Source organism: Anabrus simplex, chromosome 1 (genome assembly GCF_040414725.1).
Source record: "Anabrus simplex isolate iqAnaSimp1 chromosome 1, ASM4041472v1, whole genome shotgun sequence".
In the NCBI taxonomy this organism is placed as follows: domain Eukaryota; kingdom Metazoa; phylum Arthropoda; class Insecta; order Orthoptera; family Tettigoniidae; genus Anabrus; species Anabrus simplex.
Genome location: NC_090265.1, coordinates 1078112338 through 1078135984, shown reverse-complemented (window position 1 = coordinate 1078135984; position 23647 = coordinate 1078112338). Strand labels below are relative to the sequence as shown.

Here is a 23647-nt window from a genome sequence, read left to right as displayed (position 1 = left end):
ATTATTGAATATCCCGTTACACACCCTATTTTACAAGTAGTATATTAGGGCAATAGATAGTGAGACTATGTTAATACATGACAATTGAATTTAAAATAGAGGTGACTTAAGAATGAGGTGGAGAAATTTAACACACTTTATAACAGCATCTTCTCTGAAATATCATAGTGAGAGGTGCTTGGTATTCTATATTACGCATGTCTAAATGCATTAATAATTAATATCTACTCCTATCAAAAATCTGGACATTCAAATAGAAGATGAGGAGCAGTTTGTAGCATTTCACAGGTACAGCTGTAGGGCTTTCCGAATATTGATTCTAAACCTCTTGAAGTACGAGAAACTGAGTTATAATATGTTCATGTTGCAATAACCTACTTTGTAGTCTGTCTTGAATATTTGGAAAGAAAAGTCCCTTGTTAGCCGGCCGTTTGTGCTGGTGATCCATTGGTTGTTCCACATATCTTGTGTATACTATCTCAGTTCCTTTTTTTACATGAGACATAGGGCACTTTTCATATATCAACAAGGCGTCTGAAGAAGTAGTAGCTGCTTTGGCAAGTTCATCAGCTCTCTCATTTCCTTCTACTCCGTCATGACCTTGGACCCATTTCATGCAGATAGGGTTACTGTAGCCTAATGTGTGTGATCTTATATTAACAGCTACTGGATGAAAGTCCTATTTTTCTTGGATTGCTCTCAAAGCTGCCTGAGAATCACTCAATATTTGTGCAGCACAACTGTGTTTTTTAATCCACATAACTGCCTGTTTATAGCGCACAATTCTGTCTGGAAGACTGAACATGAGGGAGATAGTCTAAATTTTTCAGCATACACCTGTTATTATGTAGCACTACAAAAGCACATCCTACAAACCAACTATCTTTTTCTTTGCTAATCCGGAATCCATCCGTATAAATATTGTAATGATGTTGTGTGTTGCACATTTCTTGCACAAGATTATTGGCAAATTTACTTTGTTGACCTGCTGTTAATGCATTAGCTTGCAGCTCAGAAGTAACCCTTAAGATTCAATCAGGATACAAAACACCTTTTTTTGTTAATGTGAGCTCAGCTTTGGCAATGGCAGTTAAATACAGAGGGCTGCTTCCGTGGATATTGTACGGTATGCACGAATAATTCTGAGTACAAAACCTCTTTGAATTTGGGCTAGTTTGGCTTGAACCCACTTCCTTTTCAATACATTATGATAAACAGATGCACCATACAGTAATAACAGTTCAACTGCTTCAGGATACATTGTCTTTAATAGTTCTGAATAAAGATCCCATGTCAATCCGATAGCAATAGTGAAGACACAGCAATTTGCTAGCTTTGGTAGACAGAGCATTGAAGTGAGTTGTTGTTTTCTGTCTAAAACAACACCTAGGTATGACCCGTGAGAGGAGAGATCCTCACTTGGACTATGTGCAAGTAGGGTAGCATCCTGCTTCATGAATTTACCAAGCTCAGAACATTTATTATTAATATTATTTTTTGCTAGGGGCTTTACGTCGCACCGACACAATTAGGTCTTATGGCGACGATGGGATAGGAAAGGCCTAGGAGTTGGAAGGAAGCGGCTGTGGCCTTAATTAAGGTACAGCCCCAGCATTTGCCTGGTGTGAAAATGGGAAACCACAAAAAACCATTTTCAGGGCTGCCGATAGTGGGATTCGAACCTACTATCTCCCGGATGCAAGCTCACAGCCGCGCACCTCTACGCACACGCCCAACTCGCCCGGTCAGAACATTTTAAGCAAGCCTCGGACCTATGGGAGTAATGGAGTCCCAATTCCATTTGACAGGTGAGGGACTCTTTGGAAACAACTTGGCAAACAAAATGGAATTCGATGGGGAGCTATCAATATTAATGGGGCTTATGGAAGAAAGAAATTAGAACTGGCTGAGTCAGCAAAGAGGATGCATCTGGATGTGCTAGGAGTAAGTGATATTCGGATAAGGGGAGATAACGAGGAAGAGATAGCAGATTATAAAGTGTACTTGACAGGTGTTAGAAAGGGAAGGGCAGAGTATGCGGTAGGGCTCTTTATCAGGAATACCATTGCACGCAACATAGTTTCTGTTCGGCACGTAAATGAGCGAATGATGTGGGTAGATTTGTCATTTGGAGGAATTAGGACTAGAATTGTCTCTGTGTATTCACCATGTGAGGGTGCAGATGAGGATGAAGTTGACAAGTTTTATGAAGCTTTGAGTGACATCGTGGTCAGGGTCAACAGCACAGATAGAATAGTGCTAATGGGCGATTTCAATGAGAGAGTTGGGAATAGAACTGAAGGATACGATAGGGTGACTGGTAAATTGTGGGGAAGATATGGAAGCTAATGGGAATGGGAAGCGTTTGCTGGACTTCTGTGCTAGTATGGGTTTAGCAGTTACGAATATATTCTTCAAGCATAAGGCTATTCATCGCTACACATGGGAGGCTAGGGGTACCAGATCCATAATAGACTATATCTTAACCGACTTCGAATTCAGGAAATCTGTTAGGAATGTACGAGTTTTCCAGGGATTTTTCGATGATACAGACCACTATCTGATCTGTAGTGAACTAAGAATCTCTAGGCCTAGGGTAGAGAAAGTGAAATCTGTCCGCAAACGAATAAGGGTAGAAAATCTCCACGATGAGGAAATTAGACTGAAGTACATGGATATGTTAATGAGAAGTTTTGAACAGTAGACAGTAAGCAGGTTCAGGATATAGAAAGTGAATGGGTGGCATACAGGGATGCTGTAGTGGAAACTGCAAGGGAATGGCTAAAAACAACTGTGAGTAAAGATGGGAAAAGGCGAACATCGTGGTGGAATGATGAAGTGAGAGCAGCTTGTAAACTAAAAAGAAGACTTATCAGAAATGGCTCCAAACAAGGACCGAGGCAGACAGGGATTTGTACGTAGATGAAAGAAACAGAGTGAAACAAATAGTTGTTGAATCCAAAAAGAGGTCGTGGGAAGATTTTGGTAATAACCTGGAAAGACTAGGTCAAGCAGCAGGGAAACCTTTCTGGACAGTAATAAAGAATCTTAGGAAGGGAGGGAAAAAGGAAATGAACAGTGTTTTGAGTAATTCAGGTGAACTCATAATAGATCCCAGGGAATCACTGGAGAGGTTGAGGGAATATTTTGAACATCTTCTCAATGTAAAAGGAAATCATCCTGGTGGTGTTGAGAACAGCCAAGCTCATGGCGAGGAGGAAAATGTTGGTGAAATTACGCTTGAGGAAGTGGAAAGGAAGGTAAATAAACTCCATTGTCATAAAGCAGGAGGAATTCATGAAATTAGACCTGAAATGGTGAAGTATAGTGGGAAGGCAGGGTTGAAATGGCTTCATAGAGTAGTAAGATTAGCTTGGAGTGTTGGTAAGGTACCTTCAGATTGGACAAAAGCAATAATTGCACCTATCTATAAGCAAGGGAACGGGAAGAATTGCAACAACTATCGAGGTACCTCATTGATTAGTATACCAGAAGTATTCACTGGCATTTTGGAAGGGATCAGTCGTTGAGAGGAAGTTGAATGAAAACCAGTGTGGTTTCAGACCACAGAGAGGCTGTTAGGATCAGATTTTCAGTACGTGCCAGGTAATTGAAAAATGCTACAAGAGGAATGAGTATGTTTCGAAGATCTAGATAAAGCATATGACAGGGTACCGAGGGAAAAGATGTTCGCTATACTGGGGGATTATGGAATTAAATGTAGATTATTAAAATCAATCAAAGGCATTTATGTTGACAATTGGGCTTCTGTAAGAATTGATGGTAGAATGAGTTCTTGGTTCAGGGTACTTACAGGAGCTAGACAAGGCTGAAATCTTTCACCTTTGCTGTTCGTAGTTTACATGGATCATCTGCTGAAAGGTATAAAATGGCAGGGAGGGTTTCAGTTAGGTGGAAATTAAGTAAGCAGTCTGGCCTATGCTGACGACTTGGTCTTAATGGCAGATTATGGCGAAAGCCTGCAGTCTAATATCTTGGAACTTGAAAATAGGTGCAATGAGTATGGTATGAAAATTAGACTCTCGAAGACTAAATTGATGTCAGTAGGTAAGAAATTCAACACAACTGAATGTCAGATTGGTGATACAAAGCTAGAACAGGTCGATATTTTCAAGTATTTAGATTGTGTGTTTTTCCAGGATGGTAATGTAGTAAGTGAGACTGAATCAAGGTGTTGTAAAGCTAATGCAGTGAGCTCGCAGTTGCGATCAACAGTATTCTGTAAGAAGGAAGTCAGCTCCCAGACGAAACTGAAACTATCTTTACATCAGTCTGTTTTCAGACCAACTTTGCGTTATGGGAGCGAAAGCTGGGTGGACTCAGGATATCTTATTCATAAGTTAGAAGTAACAGACATGAAAGTAGCAAGAATGATTGCTGATACAAGCAGGTGGGAACAACGGCAGGAGGGTACTCGGAACGAGGAGATAAAGGCTAATTTAGGAATGAACTCGATGGATGAAGCTGTACGCATAAGCCGGCTTTGGTGGTAGGGTCATGTGAGGCGAATGGAGGAGGATAGGTTACCTAGGAGAATAATGGAGTCTGTTGTGGAGGGTAAGAGAAGTAGAGGTAGACCAAGACGATGATGGTTAGACTCAGTTTCTAAAGATTTAAAGATAAGAGGCATAGAACTAAATGAGGCCACAACACTAGTTGCAAATCGAGGATTATGGCGACGTTTAGTATATTCATAGTGTCTTGCAGACTGAACGCTGAAAGGCTTAACAGTCTATAATGATAATGTATGTATGCATGTATCCCTGAGGCTGGCGATCCCATGGCCAAACAATTCTCTTGGTAAAAAACATTATTAAAACTGAAGTAGTAGTTATTTAGAACCAATTTCAGAATGGACATAAATTCCTGAATTTCTTATATGGATAATTTACTATACTTTCTAAAATTATTGTATATTATATCTAAAAACTTAAAAACTTTTGTATGTACTGTGAGGTTTTATATAAAGGGCTCGGTCTTTAATTAATGACAGGTCTCATGGGGATGTCAGTTTTGTGGTTCTTAGGCCGTGCTCTAGCTTTGGAGATCCTGGGTTCATATTGATTAGTTCAGTGGTTTCTTTGTCATTTAAGAGAAAAGTTAGACCTTCAAGCAATTGTTTTAAGTTCTACTGAATTTTAGTTGTAGGATCTTTTTAGATAACAGTAAAAGTTTTGTCAGGAAAAAAAGTTGTTTGTTTTATTAATGTATTCCTCTTTACTCATGATGATGGTTATGTTGCCTTTGTCGGCTTTTGTTACAATTAAGTTGTTTTCAATTTTCTTTTTGCGCTTCGAAACAGAATTAATGGTACTGGCCTGATTTGTTCGAGAATTGGTAGTACGTAGTTTAATAATATTATTTAATTTCTTCAAAATTTCGAACCTAACCTCCCCTTGTTGATCACTAGGAAGTCTGGTAATTGAATATTCTGATTCTGTTACTGTTGACATCGTTAAGATGGGATGTATTTGGCCAGTTGTGTTTTGGGTTTCTACTCAACATTTTGGATTCTTCTTCATTCAGTGTTACGTTAGTTAAGTTAATGATAGGTGGGTGAAAATTATGTAAGGTGTCTGTGTTTGAATGTTGAACTCTTGACACTACGTCCTTGGTTGTGGGCTGTATTTTTCAGTCTATGCAATTTATTATCTAAAACTTGTTACTTATGTTTCAGAATAATTTCAAGTTTTTGGTTGACCATTGTTTTGAAAGAAATCCCATTGGAGTTTGGAAAGGCTACTTTTAAGGGAGTCTGATATAGCTTTTAGTTTTCTTTCTGTATAAAAATGTTTCTTCGTTATTGATCCATATTTTATTGGTTTTAAGTTGAATTTTATTTATCTGGTTCGTAGATCTGTATTTTTTTAGAGTAAATTTCAGAAAATTGCGAGTTAGATTATTCATTACGCATTGTTTGAGAAAGTTAATATCTTTTCCAATTTTGGCAATCTTAGTTTTTAGACCTAAGCCTGGTTGGCTTTCAAAGCATAAGTTATGAATTTCATTATGGTCCATGTCGACAATTGATCGCTATCAAAAGGGTAGAGAAGAGCCCACCAATTTGATACCATTAGCTTAATATAGTGTCCTATATAACTGGTACTAGTTTCGACCCCACATACATTGGGTCATCTTCAGCCACGATCCAATTGGAAAACATATGCTCACATACACCCAATAATAAAGAAAAATATCTGGTACGTCTCAATTTAAAATCCAAGCCTAAAACATTGATGAAGTCCGACAACACATCCAAAATTGAAACCACTGAAACAATCGTTTCTCTGCCATGGCACAAGACATGACAGACTTAAAACATAATTTTACATCAATTGACCATATTGGAAGTGGATAAGAAGGGTACCATGCTCAACATAAGGGAGAACCGTTACATTCATTTAGAACAGTACTTTAACCCTAACCATAATATTAATGAAATAAATTAAACAGAAAAAAGATGCGATAAGTCCACCAATCAGTTCATCCCTATCTAACTGCCCCTCCTCACACAGCCCGCCTTCAATCCCTGCCATCATAAGCTATACTCCTGCTGTCTCTTAACAGTCAATCTGGGTTGGTGTCCGTGCCAAGTGCACACAATTTACGAGGAACATAGGAACGAATCTCATCTAGATGTATATTAATCTCAATCTTCTAGCTTCCCTTCTTTTCTCAATAATTTACTTCAAATATTTTCTTTTCAGACATTCACATCAAACCAAATTAAACAATAGATCACTACATCTGGCTCAAACAAGTCGAAACATGATTGACTTTTATTACTCCATCAAAGGATGGATTTATGTTATGTATTGAATAAGAGGACGCATTAAAATTTTCTTTTGTAAAATGCACATGCAATTTGTAAAGCCTCAGCAGTTTTGATGTATCATTTGGTTCCAATTTTGGATGTGTTGTCGGACTTCATCAATGTTTTAGGCATGGATTTTAAATTGAGACATACCAGATTGTTCTCTTTATTATTGGGTGTATGTGAGCATATGTTTTCCAACTGGATCATGGCTGAAGATGACAGAGAACTGTGTTAGAGAATATAACAGATGTATGGTAAACTGTATGTGACCATAGTGGATACTATCAATGAAGTTCCAATCTGTAATGGAAAAATTGAGGTTGTATGAGAAACTTGGGCTGATAAGTAAAAAAAATGAATAAGTGTGAAGAAAGGTTGTCCTCTCGAAACGGCCTAACCTTCTCTAAGTTAACGGTCCCGTTCTTACGATCATGTCTATTGTTGGCTCAGCTGTGTTTGCTAGGATGGGAGGAGTGAAAGGTGTGGGGTTGCAGGGCTGTTGGGGAGAGGGAGGAGTGGTGATGAGTTGGAGAGATGGAGGCGGGGTTTATTTTTATTATAGAAGTTCTGACAAATATATGGAATAAATGTTTCCAGTAGAATGTTCTTTTTTCGTTGATTTCATTTATATTATGAGATCTAAATTGATGTGGATGCTCTTGAGAACGTTGAGCAAGGTGCCTTCTTGCTCATAATGCAAGATCTTAAGATCTTTATCTATTGATGTGTATTCATGACTGGATTCTCTATGATGTTCACTCATAGCTGAAAAACGATTATATTTGAGAGCGTTGCAATGTTCGGCGTTTCTTATGACAAAATTGCGGCCTGTTTGACCAACATAGCTGGAATTACAGGACTGGCATTCTAATTTGTACACTCTGGAGTTCAAATATCTATTATTAAAGTTATTACTGTTATCGTTGACAGTGTGTGGATTGAAAATGAGTTTGGAGTTGGTTCTAAATGCTATTTTAATGTTGTGTTTTTTAAAGATATTAGAAATTTGGTAAATGCTACTATTATTGAAACTGAAAATGGAAAGCTTCTCTTTAGGAGCAGAATCTTTTTCTAGGGTAGTCTTGGGTCTGCTCTTATATCTATTGATGATTCTGGTGATGAAGGTTCTACTGAAACCATTGTGTTCTGCAATATTGTAAATAGTATTAATTTATTTTTTATAATTCTTGCGAGATAAAGGAACTGTTAATGCTCTGAGTACCATGCTATTCTAAGCTGCTTTCTTATGTACGTCTGAGTGCATAGAAGTTTGTTAGATAGTATTGATGGTGTGGGTGGGTTTCCTGTATATATATATTAAAGGATAAAGTGTTGTTGCAGTTGCACATAATGGTTAAGTCCAGGTAATTAAGGGTATTATTGTTTTCTGACTTTATGGTGAATTTTATATATGGATCAATGGAGTTGAGAAATTCAAGTACTGTATTGCTGTTAGTAACACGGGAGTCTAAAACATCTTCTAATATTCTAATGTCTTGAAAATACATGTGCATATCATGTGGTGTCCGAACCTGCAGTTCTCACAGTAGCAGCAGTAGCTCCTATTGATTTATTAGCTTTAGAACGACAGAAGATTTGGCGTAATCAAGAGAACTGGGAAGGAAATGGGCAAAGAAGCTAGATATTAGTCACAGAATGGAGCAGTGGCAACAGAGCTGGATAGGTGATTTACGAGGGAAATGGACCAAACAGCTGATACCATCCTTGGTTGAATGGGTCGACAGAAATCATGGCGAAATAAATTATTACTTTACACAATTCTTGACAGGACATGGATACTTTTGAAGTTTCCTTCATAGAATAGGGCGAGTGAGCAGCCCAATGAGTATTTACTGTGGTGAAATTGATGATATACTCCATACTTTTTTGGTATGTGATCATAGGTTATCACAACGAAGAAGTTTGGAAGCTAAGCAGGGAGATCTGACACCATATAACAATGTACATGTTATGCTGAAAAATCAGGAATCTTTAGATCAAGTAGCAGTGTATGTGGAAACTATACAGCTTCAAAAGAAGAGAGATCTAGATGCCTATGAGCTAGAATAAAGGAAAAATGAAAAAAGAAGAAGAAGACAAAGAAGCATAAGAGGCTTCATGCACGACACCATCCTGAAGTAATGCAAGAGCGCTTCCGGGTCGGAGACATACGTCGTGAGAGAAGGGTGTGTGGTTTTTAGTGAGGAAGAGTACTACACACTTTGAAGTGCGGACCCTTGCATGAGTCTTATTGAAGATTTTTCACATTCTTCATGAAAAAAAATTAATATTATTATAATAATAATTTATTTATTCACATACTGTATCTCTTAATAGCAGTCATAATGTGAAGGAATAGAAATTATTTACTGCCATCACTCACCCCTCCAGGTTATATCCTTAAATGTAACTTAAAAGCTCTTCAGTTTGTCGAATGCACAAGTTAAATATAAATATTATACTACAACATACCAGTAAAAAAAACACGTTATTAAACAAGGGATAAAAATCATTGGTACTAAACAAAGAATGACATGTTTCGTTTTTAACAGAACATCATCAGATTCTATTAAGTCACACTCAAATATTTAGAAATAATATTTATGTTCATCTCTGTTTAATACTTAAGAACTTAAATTCTAGAACTTACAAGTTGAGTGCAATGAGTAACGTACGAAAATAAGCCTTTCCAAGACTAAATTGATGCCAGTAGGTAAGAAATCTAAGAGAACTGAATGACAGATTGGGGATACAAAGTGGTGAAAGGTAGATAATTTCTAGTATTTAGGATGTGTTTTCTCCCAGGATGGTAGTATAGTAAGTAAGATTGAATCCAGGTACAGTAAAGCTAATGGAGTGAGCATGCAGCTGCAATCAACAGTATTTTGTAGGAAGGAAGTCAGCTCTTGGACGAAACTATCTTTACATTGGTCTGTTTCCAGGCCAAATTTGCTGTACGGGATTGAAAGCTGGGCAGACTCAGGATATCTTACTCATTAGAAGTAACATGAAAGTAGCGAGAACGATTGTTGGTAAACGGTGGGAACAATGGCAGGAGGGTACTCGGAATGAGGAGATAAAGGATAAGTTAGGAATGAACTCTATGAATGAAGCTGTATGCATAAACTGGCTTCAGTGGTGGAGTCATGTGAGGTGAAGGGAGGAGGATACGTTACCTGGGAGAATAATGAACTCTGTTACGGAGTGTAAGAGAAGTAGAGGGAGACCAAGAAGACAGTGGTTAGACTCAGTTTCTAATGATTTAAAGATAAGAGATATAGAACCCGCAGGGCTGAGTGGCTCAGACGGTTAAGGCGCTGGCCTTCTAACCCCAACTTGACAGGTTCGATCCTGGCTCAGTCCGGTGGTATTTGAAGGTGCTCAAATACGATAGCCTCGTGTCGGTAGATTTACTGGCACGTAAAAGAAGTCCTGCGGGACTAAATTCTGGCACCTCGGCGTCTCCGAAGATCTTAAAAAGTAGTTAGTGGGACGTAAAAAAAATAACATTATTATTATTAGATATAGAACTAAACAAGGCCACAGAACTAGCTGCAAATGGAGGATTGTGGCAGCATCTAGTAAATTCACAGAAGCTTGCAGACTGACTGCTGAAAAGCATAATTATTATTAAGCGTATGGAATTTACAGAATGGACAAGTATATACAATATTATACAAAAGAAAAACCTGCAAAGAATACAAGGTAAGTAGGGAACAATTACACATGAATATCTAAATTGTTTATCCACTGCACTAGGGATACTGAGACATCAGCAAAGTCTTTTCGGTCTCCACCATAAGCACGCAGAGGGCATTCGTCCATTATATGATGCATGGTCTGGACTAAAGCACCACAATCACACGCTGGAGAGTCCCTGAAGCCCCACTGGTGAAGGGAGAATGCAGATCTTCCACAATTTGTGCGGAACCTGTTTAGTGATGCCCACGTTCTTCTTGGCAAGCTGAAACCAGCTGGGGCGTGGTTTGGATTAAAGAGGCTTGGCCACTCCGGAGCTGTACGAATCCATTGCTCTTTCCATTCCTCTTTTAAATTGAAACCAGCATCCCTTAGATTCTTAGCTGTTTTCATCGGTGGCTTACGGGATTTCATCCTTTGTTTCCAGAGATCTGCAACATCTCTATGGATAGGTAGAGTTGGATTGGACATGATCTTATTATATTCTTGAACAAGGGCTCTTGAACGTCGCAGGCTTGGTGGAGCAATGTGGGACAGGACTGGCAGCCAGTGCGTTGCAGTAGGCTTCAGAGTACCAGAGATGATACGCATGGTGGTGTTAAGTTGTACATCGACTTTCTTTACGTGGCAACTGTTAAGCCATACTGAAGAGCAGTATTCAGCTGCAGAATACACGAGGCCAAGCGCAGTACGTCGTAATGTGTCCGCTGAAGCACCCCATGAAGTTCCACACAATTTAAACAGAATATTATTACGTGATCTCAACTTAGATCCGAGGTTTACAAGATGCTTTCTATAAGATAGGGTTCGGTCAAGCGTTACCCCGAGGTACTTTGGTTTAGGATTGTGCTTTAGCACTGAGCCATTGAAGCGTACTTGGAGTTTTGTATTAGCCAACTTGTTGTGGAGATGGAAGCAAGCAGATTCTGTCTTATTCATACTGGGTTGTAGTCTCCAGTTTCGGAAGTAAGAGCTAAGTGTATCCAGGTCAGACGACACGATGGCCTCGGCATGGCTGAGATCTGGATGTTGAATGGCAATGGCTAGGTCGTCTGCATAAGAGAATTTTACTGATTTTGTCTCAGGAATATCTGATATGTAGAGATTGAATAGAAGAGGGGAATGAACGTTGCTCACGTCCGCAGGATTTACCTCCACATTGCCCTGCACGTGTTCCCCAGGTGTTGCTAAGCGAGCAACAACAAATCGGCAGCCAAACTATCAACAGACGTTGATCTCCTGGCCAAATGGACTCAGAGAGAAAAGCATTATGGTCTATAATGAAGATCTATATATGTTGTTTGAACTTTTTTATTTATGACCTGCCACCAGTTATCAGGGTTCCAGATGCATAAAGAGCCTATGGTTTAATGACTGTGTCATAGTGTCATAATTTTGCATTTTTTTCTATAAATCTGTTGTTGTATCTCTTTGCAGTTTTGCAGATCTTCCTTTGTTTGCTTCCTGACTTATACCCACTGGTTAAATAATTTTGCCTTGATTCCTGAATTTATCTACTTGGAAGATTAATAGTTGGATGTTGAATCTTGATTTAGTTCCTTCTATATACTGCATCTTACCAAATGAAACTTGGAGTCCTGTGTGGCTCCTATTTCATGAAGTTTTTCTATGAACTGGATTGCTTCTTGTATGTTTTTGGAAAAGATTGCAAGGTCATCTGCAAAAGTTAAGTACCGTAATCAAGGTGGAATTTCTGTTTAAGAAGTCTGCCAATATCTATCCATTTTGTTTCCATTTACAAAAAAAACTTGCTTTCCAAAACTAGACTGAATAGTAGTGAGGATAACCTATCTACTTGTCGGACACAGGATCTGATTTCGAACCATTCAGAAATTTCTCACAGAAATTTAATTTTTGATATTGTGTTGGTTAGAGTTAGTTTCATCAATTCCCAATTCAATTAGTATTACTTATAATCATCATCATCATCAGTGAGTGTAATGCAATATGTATTATTTCTCAAACACAATACAGCCTACAATTTGCATATATCAAAACCTTGAAATATAAATTTTTTAAAAAATAAAAAAATTAACTTGCAAATCAAACCAAATCCCGCAGTCTAATATGAATATATTTCTGACTAGACTATAATATTACTACAACAGAAAGGGGACCGTAGTATATGTAACAACTATCGTGGCATTTCTGTTATCCACTGTAGGTAAACTTCTCGCAAGGATCCTGCTTAGCCGCCTGCAAGTCATCTCCAAGAGGACTCTACCAGAGTCTCAATGTGGTTTCAATAACGGACCATTATATTGGTATTACTGGAAAAGGCCTTCAATAATGTTCCAAGACCTACTATGTGGGCAGTTCTGAGACACTTTGGCTGTCCTGAGCATTTTGTAGGCCTGGTGCAAGCACTTCATGATGGTATGACTGGACAGATTCTCCATCAAAACAACTTCTCCGAACCATTTCCAATCACACATGGATTAAAGCAGGGTTGCATACTTGCTCCAACTCTGTTTGCCTTGTATCTGGCGGCCATGTTTATGAAACAACAGACAAACCCGGCGTAGAGATACCGCTTTGTTGGTGGCCTCTTCAACTTGGCTAGACTTCACTCGCGAAGACATACCAGTGTTACTAAAGTAACTGAAATGCAGTATGCTGATGATACCGCATCACCAGCTCTTACACCTGAGGAACTGCAAAAGTCAGTCAACAGTTTCAAAGATGCATATGACCTTTCTGGGCTCACCGTCAATGCCAAAAAACCAAGGTACTTGCGCAGCCTGCATCAGGAACTAACATCCCAGAAATTTAACATTACCATCTCAAAATACCAAACTAGAACAAGTAAACCACTTCACTTGGGGAGTATCTTGTCAAAGAGCTGTACTTCAGAACAGGATGTGGAAAACAGGTTTCGTGCTGTCCATGTGGCCTTTGACCAACTATCACACAGAGTCTTCAGGAATAAAAACCTTATAATGGTGTACCAGGCCGTAGTCATCTCTACACTTCTTTATGGCTGTGAAATGTGGACCTTATACCACCGTGACATCAAAAAGCTGGAGCGCTTTCACCAGCAAAAACTACGCTCCATCGTGAACATCAAGTGGGAAAACTACATTCCCAATGTTGTTCTCGAGCAAGTATGTGCTGAGAGATCATGGGGTGACCCCCTGAGACGTTTCAAAGACCAACGGAAACAAACCTTAAAGATGGCACAAATAAACCCACAAACCTAGGAAACGCTTGCCATTTGGCGGTAAAGTGTCTGTGCCTCAGTTCAACACTTCGAACAAGAACACCGCAGACGTTAAGATATTAAACAACAGAAACGCAAACTTCACCAAATCCAGCCAAGATCTCCTCCGTCCCTTAGTGCGCTATGTGTAGACATATGTTCTATGCAAGAACTGGCTTGTACAGTCACCAAAAGTTTAAACACAACTGCTGTGAATTGAAGTGAGCTATTAGCCAGGAAATCTGTAAATTTGGAAGCGAGCAACTGCTGCTGACGACATTCACTGTAACCCTGAACATGACAGAACTCTACTTACCAGTACTGTCTGCACCAGATGTGGGTAATGATGCCTGGCACAAGAACTTCGTGACTTCCTGTAGACCTTGAGATCCAAGTGCTGTGATCTGACTCTCATTAGCCAGAGACAGAGGAGGGAGATTACGCACAACCTCTGCTGCTGTAGCTAGAACCTCATTGCATAAGTTAACAGTCCCTAAAACAGTAAAAAAATTATTCAATCAATCCTTCCACATCATATATCCTCAGTATACTCATAAGTATACAGCACAGCCAAATGTCTTGTATTATTGACATGTAACATATAACACACATTTTCACATCCCTGGCTAAACAAAGCCTGAAATTACTAAAACACCACATAAAAGGAAAAATAAGGAAACATTACAAGTTTGAAATTACATACAAGTGCTGTAGGTGTAATTTATAATTATATAGGCTACTGAGACGAATCTTGTTTATAAATTGCTTTACGTCACACCATCACAAATATGTCTTATGATAACTGTGGGACAGGAAAGTGCTAGGAGTGGGAAGGAATCAAACGTGGCCTTAACCCATTAGTGCATAAAGTTATTTTTTTGTGTTTCCACAATTAGAACGTTCATACATGTGATAGTTTTATTTACACAGGTCGTCCAATATGTCGGACACTATGCATTTGGGTCAGTACAACAACACTAGTTCCTCAGCTAGGCAGTGTTACCTTATCCAATTTACACTGTAAAGTGGACCTACAATTTCCACTACAGACCTATCACAATACTGTATATGCTACTCCATTTACGTTTACGCATTTACTGATTATGACATCCACAGAAGCACTTCGGGTGAAGTCCAAACAAATATTTCAGGTTCCCTATGGGAATCAACATCTTTATCACTGAACAACTTTCAATGCGGTACAGACACTTTGAATTTTTTACGCTGCACCACTTATCTCCATCTGTTGGTAGTCCGTATCAGCAGTGACACACAGTTGTCATCCCAGCACACCAGCAACACAAGGGGTGAAGCTGATTTCTGCCCGCAGTGCCCCTGCTAAGGTAGCTGGAATTAAATTTCCATTACTGAACTGAAAGTCAGCACTTGGCAACCACACTATCTTTAAAGATCTCCTGGTCAATGGTACACAAAAATAACATCTAATACCAGCTCTTTTCAGAGCCAATAAACAAGGACTCTCGGCCCTGCCTTAAGAATCCTTCAAATCAACAGAAGGCATAAGCAAATCCAAGAGTGTCTACCTATCCAAAATGTCATTGGATAATGGCACTGATCTAGTTTGTGTTCAAGAAACTCACACATCTGATGAATCACAGTTACATTCACGAGGACGCATCCCTGGCTATAGATTACTGGGAGCTATTTTTCACCAATCCTATGGTACTGCAACTTATATTCGTGACTCCATCACCAATGCTCACCTAACTCACCAAATTATGAAAACTGCATTTTTAACATCGTGATAGAAATTAATAATTTGACTGTAGTGAACACATGCAAACCCCCAGATGTACTATGGCCTGATACTGTTCTCCCAACCTTTTCACATCCTGTAGTTTATGTGGGTGACTTTAATAGTCATCATACTCAGTGGAAATATTCAACTAATGATATGTATGGAGAAAAGCTTGCGGATTGGTCAGACATCAATAATGTTTCCCTAATCTTCAACCCAAATGAGCGAAGCACGTTCAGGTCAGCGAGATGGAACTCAGATACCAATCCTGACCTATGTTTTGTTTCAAGTTACCATCAGGGCGTTAGTTTACCTGTGATCCATAAGTGCTCACAAATTTCTCACAAAGTCAACATTGTCCTGTTCTCGTAGAAGTAGGCCTTCAGATACCTATTATTAGATCATCCCCACTGCCACGTTGGAAATTTTATAAAGCCAATTGGGATAAGTTTCTGCTGACCTTGACAGTAATATAAGATGGATTCCACCTATTGTCAATAACTACAGTAGATTTGTTAAAGCTGTATTAGGTACTGCAAAGAAACACATTCCCAGGGGAGTGAGAAAAGAATATATACCTGGATGGAATACATTATGCAGAAAACTTTACAATGACTTTCAGGAGACTGGAGGAACTGATGTTGCTGATGACTCTCTTCATAACTTAAATGAGGCCAGATGTTGTAAGTGGACAGAAAACATAACGACTGTAAACTTCAAGCATTCCAGCAGAAAGGCTTGGAGCCTGTTAAAGAAGTTGGGAGTGCCTCATACACCTCAACCTAAAACAGTAGTGACACCCAATCAAGTTGCCAGCTGCATTGCTGCTTCTTCTTCTTTTCTAGCCTATTTCAATTCACTGCCGGATGTAGGCCTCTTCTGTATGCTTCCATTGCCTTCGGTCTTGTGCCACTTGGAACCAGCATGTTCCAGCCAACCGCTTTATGTCATCGAGCCATCTTTTCTGGGGTCTTCCAATGCCCCTTGTGTTCCCATGGTCTCCAGTGAACATTCCTAGAGGTTGACCTGTTGTAGTCTTGTCGAGCTATGTGTCCTACCCATTGCTATTTTAGTAATGCTACTCTCTCCAGGATGTCGGTTACATTTGTTCTCCTGATGTCCTCTGAACGTATCTTATCTGCTCCATGGCTCGTTGTGTTCGCTGAAGCTTGCAAGCACTTGCCTTAGTCAGAGTCATCGTTTCTAGACCATAAGTTGTAACCGGCAGCACGTACGTATTCTAAACCTTCGCCTTCAAGTTAATTGGAACATCCTTGTTTGTCAGAATGAATATTAGTTTTTGGAATGCTATCCAACTCATACCTATTCTGCGAGGAATTTCTGCATGTTGGTTGTCTTCTCCAAGTTTTATCTTGTGTCCAAGATGGATGTACTCATCGACAGCTTCTATATATTGGTTTCCGATTTTAAGTTGTTGACTGTCTGGGCTTAGTATTTTCATTTTACCAATGTTCATTTCCAAACCAATCTTAGCAGAGGCAGTTTTTATTTCTTGGATCATGTTTTCTAGCTCTTCTAGATTTTCACTTATGAGCACAATGTCATGGCAAAACACAGGTAGTTCAAATATAATCCACTGATTTTTATTCCTTTATTATCCCAATGAAGGGTTTTGAATACATCTTCCAAGGCAAGGGTAAACAGCATTGGAGATTGTGTCACCTTGGCAAACTCCTCTGCCAACTGGGATTTTATTGTTGATGAGGTCTTCATTCACTCTAACTACCATTGTTGCTTGATCATAAATGTTTTCCATGAGCTTTTTATACCTTGAGTTTATCATGGCATTTTGAAGTGCCTTCATGACTGCCCAAATCTCCACTGAGTCAAAAGCCTTTTTATAATCAATGAAGGCCAGATGAATCTTGATGTTGTACTCAGTGTTTGTTTCAAGAAGAAGGCAAATAGTCTGGACACGTTCAACAGTTGAGAAACCTTTACGAAATCCTGCTTGCTCGGCAGGTTGATAATAATCCAGTTCTCTTGTGGGGCGGCTGGTTACAATTTTAGTCAGGAGCTTGTAAAGGTGTGATAACAAACTTACAGGACGATAGTTCTCTAAATTTTCCTTATCACCTTTCTTAATGAGTAGTATCACTTCATCATTTTTCCAATTTTCTGGTATTCTTCCAGAGTTAATGCACTTGTTGAGGAGTATTCTCACGGCTTCTAGCAGATCTCTTCCACCTAATTTCAACATTGCATTTGTTATTTTATCCTCCCCAGAGGATATTTTATTCCTTAGTTGTTTAAGTGCATTTTCAATCTCAGCAGTGGTTACTTTCAGTGTTACTTCATGTATATAATTCTGGGCTAGTTGTTCATCACTGGGTGGTTTATTAATGGTTATGTATACAGCTTGTAGTAGAAATCTCTAATAACTTCAGTAATGTTTTGTCTATCTCTGACTATTTCTCCATTCTGGTTCTTAAGTTTTGTAATTTTTGGACTTCCTGTAGACACGCTGTTCTTTAAAATCCTCATGTTTTTATTTTCTTCAATTGTCTGCATGATCATGATATTATTAAATTTCCATATATCTATTCTCATTTCCTTGTGAATGGTCTTGTTTAGATTTTTGTATTCTGATATATCCCTATCCATTGTCTTCCTGTCCTTAATGAGCTGTATGGTATCAAGTGAAAGTCAGTTTCTCTTATTAGTTTTGTTCAATGGGATCTTCTTTGCTGCATTTTGAATAGTGACTGTAATTTTCTCACTGAGTTCGTTCACATCCAAGTATTTCAAATCTTCTATTGGGTTAAGTTTTTCAGTAAGAGCTTGTTGAAATGATGATTGAAGTTTTTCTAAGTCCTCTACTCTTGGGAAAATGTGCCCCCTTGTCATTTTGAACCGTTCAAGTTTGAGGTCAAATGTGAAGGTCGCTCAAACATGTCCATTTTTGTTGGATGGGCTTTTTAAAGAAGGTATTCATGTAATAGAGATTTTTGGCTATGAGATATTCTAGCAATCTTTCACCTCTTTTGTTTCAATTGCCTAGTCTGTATGTACCAATGTTCTCTGGGTCTCCGATTTTCTTTTGACCCACTTAAGCATTGAAGTCTCCAATGATGATACAGAGTTGTGTCTTTTCTGAATTTTTCGTTTTGGTGATATCTTTGTACAGCTGTTCCACTTCCTCTTCATCAGAAGTACTGGTTGGAGCATAGATGTTTATGACTTGTATGGAGAATTTACTATTCAATTTGAGGACTATATATATCAGTCTGAAAGAGACACATATCTTGTGTATGAATTCATTGATGTTTTTATTGACAAGAATAGCAACCCCATGTGTAGAAGTATTCCCATTATTACGTAATATGACATGACCTGATGGAAGGGTCTCAGCTTTTTCTCCTTGAAGACGAGTCTCAATGCTAGTTTGTCAAAAATCAAACCTGACAAAGATCATAAAAGGTTATTAAAACAACGACTAACCCTTGAGAAAAGACAGTGTGGTACTTCATCAGACATCTCTGACCCTTTTACTGAGGAGGAACTAGTGGCAGCCTTGAAAGAAAAAGAAGAACCGAAAAACTCCTGATTTTGATGGTATCCATCCTGAATTCCTCACACACTGTGGTAAGAATGTAAGGAAATGGTTGTCGCAGTTTTTCACAAATATCTTGCACACTGGAAAGCTTCTGCTGGAGTTCAAATGGACTAAGATCATTGCCAGACTAAAACCAGGGAAAGCAGCAGGTTGTCCTAAAAACTATTGTCCAATTGCTTTAATGAGTGTTTGCTATAAACTCATGGAGAGGTTTACATATAACAGGATTAGCCCTCAAATTTTAAGCATCCTTCCAGTCGAACATGCAGGTTTTAAAAGGAAACTGAAGAGTGGAGCTGTGCTTATAGACCTCACAGTTGCATATGATACGGTATGGAGAGAAGGTTTAATGTACAAGTTCATCAAACTTACAGGCTGTAAAGCAATCCCGGAGGACATAAACAACATGCTATTGAACAGGGTGATCCAGGTTGTGATGGATAATAAGCGTAGAAAACTTAAAGTGTTCAATAAAGGGCTGCCTCAAGGATCTGTGCTTTCCCCTTTGTTATTCAACCTGTATATTGCAGATATCCCTTCTACTACCTCCCATCAATTTGCTTATGCTGATAACCTTGCTATTATTACTCAACAGTCCACTGTGAATGTCATAGAAGAAACCCTAAATGCAGACCTTAATAATTTGTGTGGATACTTCCAAAAGTGGTGTCCGATACCAAGCATCAGCAAAACAGAAACCTGCTTCTTCCACCTCAACAACAGACAAGCCAATGTTACCTTGAACGTCTCACTCAATTGTGTGCCTCTATCACACAACCTCAACTCGAAGTCTCTTGGAGTTACTTCGGACCGAACATCGTCCTTCAGGACACACTTGACTAAGAGGTCTGCTAAACTGAGGGCAAGGAATAACGTCATCCAGAAACTTGCGGGTTCAACGTTGGGAGCTACTGTGTCCACTTTTTGATCATCAGAAATGGGTTTAGTCTACTCAACAGCAGAGTACTGTCCATCTGTATGGTTGAACAGTCCACATGTTATGCAGATCGACACAGTTCTGATTCAGACAATGCGCATCATTAATGATACAGTAAATTCCACTCCTCTTTTCTGGTTACCCGTATCAAGCCATATTGAACCTCCAAGAATAAGGAGATTTAATAATCTTATCCGTGAGTTCACAAAAATATCAGCGAACATAGGTCTTCCCATGCATGAAGACAGGCTTCATTGATTTGGCCGTTTGAAATCATGTTCCCCGCCTATGCTCAAGGTGAAAGAACTGATCAACAGAGGGTTTAATGCTTCAGTAGAATGGAGGCAGGAATGGAACAATGTCGCTCCAAAGGAGTGGCAGTCTCCGTTTAATACCCAACATCCACCAGCAGGTTTTGACCTGCCACGTAAAACACGGGTTGCCCTTGACAGGATACGGACCAGGCATGGGAGATATGGCTCGCTGCTGTATAAGTGGGGCATGAGAACTTCACCTAACTGTGACTGTGGTGCAGAAAAACAGAGTATCCGGCATATTGTTACCGAATGTTGTAACACGGCATACTTGGGTTCGCTGGAAGACTTTGCTCAAGCCTCTAGAAAGGCTATAGAGTGGCTGGACAATTTAGATACAAAACTTTGAATATTTCAGGTGTCCAGTTGATTGTTTTCCTTTTTAGATTGTTACAACCCAAACTGTCACTTTATTTTATACCTATATATTGCATAATTTGCCATAAGCTAAATAAATAAATAACCAGCAATAAATAACCACAACAACTCCCAGCAACACTCCACCACGAATCCTGTAATCATATGATCCCCATTATTCTTTTTCCTGTCCGCCTTTCTCTGGTTTTCTTGAAATGTCGCTGTTGCACTTACTCCCTTTGAAATCACACGTCTTAGCAATTTCAGGGATAAAAAGTAGCTGTCAATTAATATTGTGTGCCTCCGTTTGATTCAGTTCCACCTGCATCAATAGCTGGCCATACACGGAAAGATTTTTTTAGCAGGCCAGATCCGACGGGCCACTTGTAAGGCGTGACCTTCAGAGACCAGGCCAGCTGCTCGCCACCAACAGTGATGCCAAGCCTGTCGTGCTGTGCAACATAATCTGTCAACAGTCCAGACCCTCCCGTTAATTGAATGATCCATGACTTCTCGGCAGGCCAAGCCTCATCCACTGGCCTTGCAAACTAGTTTGAAATCCTTGCCGATCGGATCTGCCGTACTTAGAACTGTGCGATGGACATCGAAGCAGATAGTGTCCAGAGGAAAAGAAAAATTTGCTGTTGCGTTTGTTGGAATGTGCATTTCGCTGTATGTTAGCTAAATCATGCAAAAAGAAAATTTAATCGAAGTGGATGAAATAATGGATAAGAGAGCAAGGCAGCTTTAGTCACATGTGCCTCATACAACACCTGAGAGAAAATGAACCGGACGATTATAAGAATTATTTGCGAATGGACCAGAGCGATTATGATATGCTGTTAGGTAAGCATGTATGGATTTTTCTCGTTATTACGTTAAATGTTTGATTTGTAACACATATACATAATGATTTGTTGATAGTGTATTTATTGTAGGTATTGTAGCTTCTAAGCTGAAGAAAGAGAATACTGTAATGCGACAAAGCATACCACCTGAGGAATGTGTGATTGCGACACTGAGAATTTTAGTTACCGGGCAGTCTTCTGAAAATTTGAAATTTACAACAGGAATTGCAATTCAAACATTTCAATAAATTTCTCCAGCAGTGCATTTGTCCACTTGCTTTCCTTACAAAAGGCTTGATCTGTGAGGCGAGGTCTTTCTGTTGAGGTGCTGACAACAGGTCTCGCCTGTAGCAGATAACGCCTCAAACTAGCCTCGCTCACTAACGAGCAGTCCTAGCCTAATACCAATATAAATGATCCGTTATTGGCCTGTCAGTACGTGTCACAACAGGCCTCGCCTGTCACAATGCCTTTCCGTGTATGGCTAACTAATGAGAGGCAGGACTACACTTTCACCATGTTCAAAAATCTTGCACCCTTTCATTTTATATTGCTGTAGACACTTAGAAAGGTATCCTATAGCCATTGGCAGAGAAAAAAATTTAGCGGAATTTCACTTTTTTGATCATCATCTGATGAGGTGGGGGTGGACAGGAACACAGTCCCTAAATGAGATGTAGATTGTGATGTGGTCCGATCTTGTCCACCTTGGGGTTGTTAATTGTGTTATAATTGGACCTACTAATACCTACTTTTGAATTTTCTATCCGGGATATCGACAACAGAGGTACTGGCCCAATCTTATGTACGACTCTCTTTATTTTCCTATGACAGCTTCCTTTTGCTCAGTTTTTCTGGTTTTTCAGTTTTATCTGTAGATCTTTCACTAATATGTTGACTTCCGCAGTACCTATCCTTCCCTTTTTCACAATCTGTTGAAGCAATTTGCCCTTCACATTTACTTAGAAGGTACCAAGGTAATTTAGATTACGCTCATACTCATCTGTCATTATCATAATCTGTTTCAAATCCATCATCAGGAGGTTTGACCTGCTGCTCCTCTCCAAATGTTGGTTCTTCCTACAAAACTTCCAATATTTCACTCACAATGAAACTAGTATGGGAATACAAATATTTGAGACAAGAGGACACCCTGTGCATAACGTCTGATTATTAGGACAGCTATATTTAAAAGCCTCTGTCACCTCAGTAATAAGACATAATTGACATCTTTTTGTGTTGGTAGATTCACAGGAGTGTCAACAATATGATCCATCCCAAAGTTTACAATTACTGGAAATAGTTGTTAATTCATAAACAAAACTCTTGTCTGTTGCTCAAAACACTGTACTATCTTGCTGACATGCTCGCAATAAGTGTGATTCAACAATGAATGATAAGAATAAAGAATTATGTATTCTTGGTTCCTGTTAGCTACAGCCTTTCTGAAGCAAAAGGAAGTATTGTGGGCTTAAAACCATGCATAAATATCGCACATTTTATTTTTTTATGACGTCTGATTCTTCAGACACTATACACTAATAGGTTAATAGGTCAATTGCCTGATGTGAAAATGGGAAACCACGGAAAAACATATTCAGGGCTGCCAACTGTATCTGGTACTAGATGAAGATGGCATTTGTATGTACAAAAGGCACTCCTAAACAATAAGGTAACAAGAGCACTCACGAGTGACATATTACCCCTCATGTTCAAATTTTCAACAGGAATGAAGCAGGAAACCATGGCTTTATTACCCAGCTGCTAAATGGTGAATATGTTGTGTTACCTCGCAATATCAGCAGAAAGACGACTGCAAGCACGGAAACATAATTACATGTCATATTGATGTGTGTAGCGTGATCTGCTTTTTGAATCTGAAGGGCATTTCATCAGCGGAAATTTACCGGCAATTTGCTGAAGTGTGAATGTCATGTCATGGAAACAGGTTAGGTATTGGTGCACTGAGTTCAATAACAGCAGGATGGATGTCCAACGGTCTGGCCAACAAAGCACATTCATCATACGATGATGTGTACCTTACTTAGGTCTGATCCAGGACGAATGTTGCATTTGACTTAGCAACCTTGGTAATGAA

The 23647-nt window shown here is 39.2% G+C and overlaps 1 protein-coding gene across 1 annotated transcript in view; it reads right to left on the bottom strand.

Annotated features, from left to right (window-relative positions):
- LOC136858059 (probable E3 ubiquitin-protein ligase HERC1) overlaps positions 1-23647 on the bottom strand; it is an 850878-nt gene that overhangs the window by 805573 nt on the left and 21658 nt on the right. The window contains exon 3 of the mRNA XM_068225263.1: positions 14074-14250. Within this exon, the coding sequence (XP_068081364.1) occupies positions 14074-14250 (177 nt within the window). The remainder of the gene's footprint in view (positions 1-14073; positions 14251-23647) is intronic.